Below are 6426 nucleotides of genomic sequence, written 5' to 3'. Positions count from 1 at the left end.
GATTAAAATATCAGGACTTAGAAAAAGAAATAGTATACAAAGTTTTTTAACAATTTTGGTATTATTAGGGTGGAATCCCACTTAACGAGCCATATAGAAGTTTGACGTGAAGCAGCCGGTGTCATATGCGATGTGGCGTTCCTTGGGATGGAATTTTATCTTGATAGATCATAGATAAATATAGTGGTTATGTCAAATTTACAAAAATAAATTATACTGCATTTTATAAACAAAATTTCATAAAGTGTCAGGGTTTATAATTTACTACTTTAAATATAACCGCGTTTCATAATAAAGGTAACTAGGAAATAGGAAGATATTTAAGAAAAAATATGATATTGCTAATTATAATAAATTTATTTAATTTATAAACTTCAACAAAAAACACTAACTTAGAAAAACAAAAGGTAAGATCTTAACTTACAGGTTAAATGGTAATCCGAAAGTGTGACATTAATTTTCAAACCAAACAAAATTTAATAGATAGAGTCAAACCTTCAAACCTCAATTACTGCTTCTAGAAAAAGTTGTGGGGTCTATTCCTGGGTTGAGAGCTCGAGTTTGTGCATTTACAAACAATTGAGAGGTTACTGTGTATGAAGTCGAAATATGTTATTTGGAACTTTACATACATAGAAGTTAATTTATTTAACTGTTAAACTTTTGACGCGATTATTAATAGAGAATATGCGGTATAAATTATCCATGAGTTAATTTTATATATCATGAATACGAGAGTGGTCAAAATTATTTATTTACTTTCAATATTTGTTTATAATTAATATATTGCAACAAGCGGTCCCTTTTATGTTAATATATAAATTTTAAAGTAAATATGGTATTATAATATTAAGTATAAGTACTTACAAGGGACTTAAGCGCAAGAAAACTAGAGACGTTAGGTGATGTTTACAAAGCAATTGATAATGAAGAAAAGGTTAATTTTTTTAACAGTCAAACTTCTACTAGCATATATAGTTTAATAGTAAATTTTAATAAAATTTGATAGAAACGATAGTGTTACTTATTTATCCCTCGTAATCTAATTTTTTGTTGTAGCGAACCAGACTTTTTTATTTTTATAAAAATTGATGGAACAACAATCATATATACTTCCTTATATATTAAGGAGTTTAGTATGGATCCTTTGTTTTGGTTAAAAAAAAGAATAGTCGCGATTCAAGATTATGACCAACATCAGCATTTCTGCCGGGAATTATTTCTGCTGGGGAGTTCTACTCCTCGCGTCGCAGTGAGTTGTTATCACATAAAAGCTTTTCTTATTAAAATTATGTTTAGCGCGTAAACGAGTGTTTCTATATAAATGTTCTACAACTTTTTTATTGAAAAAAAAAAAGATTATATATAAAGGGACTTTTTTTGAAGCAATTTTTTTTTTATTAGTTTTGCATTTAATTTATACCTATCTTCACTCGTTAAAAATTTGTTACTAACAAAATTATATGACTGCAGTTTATCAAAGTTTATAAAAATAACTTTTCAAAGAAATTTCTTAACCTAGTGTTTTAAGCAAGTGTTAGAATTTTATTATTCATAGAGAAATAATTGTTGTTATAGATATATTATGTAATTTTTAAAAGAATTTAGTATTTTTAATATATTCAACAAGTTATTTTTAAGGTATACTTTTATAGTAAATATTCTTATTAGCCTTAATTTTTTTCAGAGAATTTAACTTTTTCTTTGAGTTATATATATTTTTATATTATATGTTAGTAAATTCATATTTATTCTTCTCTTCTGTTTACTGTTGGACTTTTCTTATTTAATTTTAAATTAAAAGTTTTTTTTTGATATATATGATATTAAATCTTTTAGGAATATTTTAATTTCTACAATCTTGAAATCATCCACGCAATCTTGCATTCTGGTTTTCAGTACGAATATAAAAAGTTTTTGAAAGTATATTAAAATTTAAATATAAATTACTTAATTTTAATTTAATTTTTTTTAGTGGTTCTGTAGAACGGGAACTATTCGGGAACTCCTTTTTGAATTTTTGTACTCTTCTGAGGATCTTTTATATAAATAGTAACACATATTATTTTTATTTTCTGCGTTTTGTTATTTATGGTATTTTTAAAAGTATTACTAAATTTGTACAGATTTAATTCAACGAAAAAGATAATTTGTAGTAAATTAATCGTATTGTAACTAATTTAAATCAATTGAAAGTTGTTATATGAAAATTTCTTAGTCAATCTTTTGGTAACTTGTTTTACAAAGGTCAAGGGTTGCTTAATGTTTTCTAATTTAACGTTATAGAATTATTATAAAAGTAATACTTATTCTTTTTTAAATTAAATAGTTTATAAGATTCTATTATTTTAATTTAAATTTAAAATCTGTAGTTAATTCTAAAACTTATAGCTAAGTTAAAATCGTTACAGTATTACTATTATTATTTTGGGAAGCTCTAACTTTCTTGTTATTATTATTACAAACTTTAATCTTAATAAAAGAAATTTAAAAGATAATAGCATCTAAATAAATTTCATTTTTTTTCTTAACTTTTTTATGTATTATTTTTTATGAAAAAGTTAATTAACTTTCAAATACTTAATATTAATATTTACTTTTTTCTTTTGCTTTTAGCGAAGAGTTACAAGAGCCACAATTTTTCCAAGTCGCTAAAGTTTATGTTCATCTTTATCTTGTTTGTTATAAATTATGTAACCATTAAAAATAATAATAATTTTGAAGAGCATGACCTTATTCGTCCATTTTTCTAGTAATCCATACGAGTGGACAACCCAGAGAACATCTAAAATTAATTGGCGGAGATATCCTTGCTTGGACGGCCAAATTTCGGTCTTATATACTAGCGGTACCTCGACACGAGCAGAGCGAATCGGAGGTAGAGCTTAAGAAGATGTGGTGTAATTGGATGGACCGGATTGTTGAGCTGCTAGCGGCCTCCCAACTTCTTCTAAGCGTTATATTACTTTCATTGTTTTTTACTTTCCACTTTATATTTGCAAAGTGCTAGTTTATGAATTCGTTACTACTTCGCTCTATATTTATGACTGTATTAAGAAATTTTAACTGTATGTATATATATTTATTATTTTTAAATTTTTATAGTGTATTAGTTTTTTATTTAAATATATTATTTTTTGTATAAACAGAACTTCTCTGGGACAAAACAAAATGAATCCGAAAATTCAGTAATTTCTCATGAAAGAGCAGTGCTGATTGGTTTTATTCTTGACTTTGTTCCCCAAATGCTCTGCGAAGATTTTCAAAACTGTCCAACTGGATTTTATTCTGCTAAACTTACTGTAAACCATTGATTCGTTTATTAAATTACTTTTGACGAGATATGAACGTACGATCTTTGTTTTTCTTGTATATTCTTTATATTAACTTTAATACCTCAAATATACTTTTTAAGGCTTGCTTAGCATAATAGATTTTTATTTATGAAAAGGCATCTTAAAATAATTTACTATCAACGCTTGTTGTTTATATTTATGTGTATGAGTTTATGGAAACGGCTAATATCAATAAAAATACTGACAGTTTTGCAAGAAAAAAAACTTTAGAAAAAAACTAAGGTTTTTAAGCTGTTTTTCTATTGAGGTAGCATTGAGTAGATTAAATTCTATTGGTCAGTTAATATTGAGGATAATTATCTGTTATTTATAATTGTTCTTGTTGTTACTCGCTCTATTATATTCTTGTAGTGTTCCTAATAATACTATCATATATTTTTTTTTATAGCAATTTCTTGGAGATTTGGGGTTGGAGCGTTCCTTTTTATTTTCTTATAACTCTATTCTCCACGACGACTCGTTTGCTCCTGTTTATTTTTATTCTGACTTATCTTATAGTATTACTATTCATAATAAATCCGTTTAAGTTTATATTAAAATCTACTAAATTTCTGCTCTTTGTTAAATAACAGCCATATGTTAATAAGTAAAAGATATGATATTTTTTGAATAACAAAGAAGGGCTGAACGGCATGGGAATCTCATTATTAATAAAGCAACTTATTGTACACAATATTGTTCCTTACGTTTATTCCCGAAGTTATCTTTTTCATGTTTCTCTTTATGCAATACGAAGCCTTTTTCAAGAAGAGTATTATTATATGTATTATTAATAAAGTTTCAAACTTGAACTTTTCTCTTTATATTTATATATTAGAAAATTCACATTACTATCGTTAAATAATATTCTCTCACTTGTTCTCTTATTTATTGTGTATTATTTACTTTAATTCTTTATATAAATGAATCCGTTCGAGTTATATATTTTTGTTAAAAAAGTTTCATAGGTAAAAGCCAGTTAATAATACATATTATTTTTTATAAAAATAAATAAAAAAAACTCTTAACGAACTGCTTAACTGAATGGTTGTAAGGACCACTATAAAGTTGTCTATACATATATTTGATATCTATTTTTGCTATTAATATTTATTTATGTGATCTCTTCTTCGCTCAACTACGATAATGTGCTATTGTTCGGTTTATTATCAGAAGTTTTCATATAATTCTATGTTATGCTAATGTATTATTTCTTTTTAGAGAAATATTTTACTGTTATAAGTGATATATAAGTTGATTGGTTTAGATTTCTTACTGCGGTGGTTCTGTACGCTTTTTAATTGTTATGATTGGCTTAAATTTTTAATAACTATTATCATTAAATAAATGCTATTGGTGATTACTGGGGGTAACTGTTACAGTTTATTAATAGCCTACCAAATAACTAAACTTTTTATTATCAATGATATTTTATTAGGAATGTTTATATTTTTTTTGTATATATTATATGTTGTTATATTTATTATTTAAATATACCTTTATTATAGATATACTCGTGACGCTCTCATCCTTTGCGAGTATATATTTCATAAAAGATTCCTAAATGCAAGCGAATTTATCCAGCTTAACTCTGAAGCTGCATTTACTAATAATTATAATAATACTGCTTATATCGAAGTATTATACTTTCTTTTGCTCAATTCTTCTGTTTGTTATCGGCGGAACTCTCCTTTGCTTTGTTTTGCTTTACAACTTTTAAAGCCTTCCAGTCGTTTATATTCGGTTCTTTCGATTTTGTTAATATTTTTTATTCGCATTTTTATTGCGTATAAATTAGTGTAAATAATAATTTTTATATCCTATTAAATATTATTTCGTTATAGTTTATAGTTACTTCACTTCTTTTCTATAATAAAAGCTTTTATTCTATCTTTCATCCAAATTTTTACGTTTCTTATTTATGTTATTTATATATTAATAATAATACTTTGTTATTTTTTTATGCTTATTTATATTCTTTGCGAAGATGACGGATTTGTTCAACCGAGCAATACTTACTTCTCCTTCTGCCGCTGCACTTCTTTTATATCTTTTAAAAGAAGAAATTCGGGAAGCTTTATACAGAGAAGTATTATTATTATTATCTATTTATTTATTTTAGTAATTTTTGTTTATTAAGAACCTTCAGAGCCCCTTTTTAAGTGCAGAAGTTTTAAAGATCTTTTTTATTCTTTTTTATTTTTTATCAAAAGAAAAAGGTTTTTATATATTTCTATTATTATATTTTAGCTTATTATAAATATTAAATTTATATTAATAAAAGTATTTATCTTTGAATTTTATCATAAACACTTGTTCTATTTATCGTATAAACTTAATAATTTCTCGATTTTTTACTTTAAATCAAATACTTGTTAATTCTTTTATTATAAAAGTTAATGTTATTGAAATAAAAATACATTAAAGATTACGTTAAAGAACTTGAAGCGCTCTTAACGCACACAAGTATGCTTATGCAGGCCTTAAATTTATTGAAGTTTATTATTCTTATCGATTCACACGAAACAGTTATTTATTATTATTATTATTTTACTATTAATATATTTTTGTATTAAAATAAACTTACATTAGACTATTCTTTGCGGTGGAGGCAAGGAAATATTTATCCGCTTGACTCTTTTATTAGAAAAAAATTTGAAAAAAGCACAAAAACTACCTTTTATTAGTAAAGTTTTATTATTATTAATGAAACTGTTTGATCTCTATTATTTAAACATTTTTTATATTATTACGGATTAAAAAAAGAGAACCAAAAGATGTAGTTTACTATAATATACTTCTTTGTATTAATAAATATTGGCGTAAAATTTAGTAGTTGCGGTTCCATGCGCATTTTGGCGGGAAAAAGGAAAGTTCCAATTTGGACTCCATTTTCTTTATACATATTTTTATTGGTTAATAACAAAACTTTTTTTAATTTAAATGTTTTTAGTATTTTTTCCGGAAATTCCGCACACTAGTAGTGAATTTTTTTTATAATAATAAATTTGTTTGAAAAACTTAATACTACAACTGGACTGCAGAGAGTATAAGCTTGTCTTGTTCCGTCTATTTCACTGCCTCGAACATG

General features: G+C 25.1%; 1 protein-coding gene and 1 long non-coding RNA gene across 2 annotated transcripts; both read left to right on the top strand.

The window, feature by feature from the left end:
- The first annotated feature begins 577 nt into the window (after window positions 1-577).
- Window positions 578-3839, top strand: LOC135145809 (uncharacterized). The gene is made up of 9 exons (XM_064077947.1): window positions 578-692; window positions 871-937; window positions 1130-1252; window positions 1840-1923; window positions 1976-2052; window positions 2617-2656; window positions 2754-2956; window positions 3150-3302; window positions 3745-3839. Exons 1-7 carry the CDS (start codon window positions 688-690, stop codon window positions 2754-2756), a joined length of 399 nt encoding a protein of 132 aa, XP_063934017.1. The 5' UTR covers window positions 578-687; the 3' UTR covers window positions 2757-2956; window positions 3150-3302; window positions 3745-3839.
- Window positions 3840-5478: 1639 nt separating this feature from the next.
- On the top strand, window positions 5479-6001 carry LOC135145785 (uncharacterized). Its single transcript, XR_010283567.1, has 3 exons — window positions 5479-5554; window positions 5763-5863; window positions 5928-6001. It is a non-coding gene; the product is annotated as an uncharacterized LOC135145785 (long non-coding RNA).
- The last annotated feature ends 425 nt before the right edge of the window (window positions 6002-6426 follow it).

This window comes from Zophobas morio, unplaced genomic scaffold (genome assembly GCF_036711695.1).
Source record: "Zophobas morio isolate AGI-343-1 ecotype UQ-CSIRO unplaced genomic scaffold, CSIRO_AGI_Zmor_V1 ptg000183l, whole genome shotgun sequence".
NCBI classification, from domain to species: Eukaryota; Metazoa; Arthropoda; class Insecta; order Coleoptera; family Tenebrionidae; genus Zophobas; species Zophobas morio.
The sequence above is the reverse complement of the archived record's forward strand: the minus strand, read 5'-3'. Positions and strand labels throughout refer to the sequence as shown.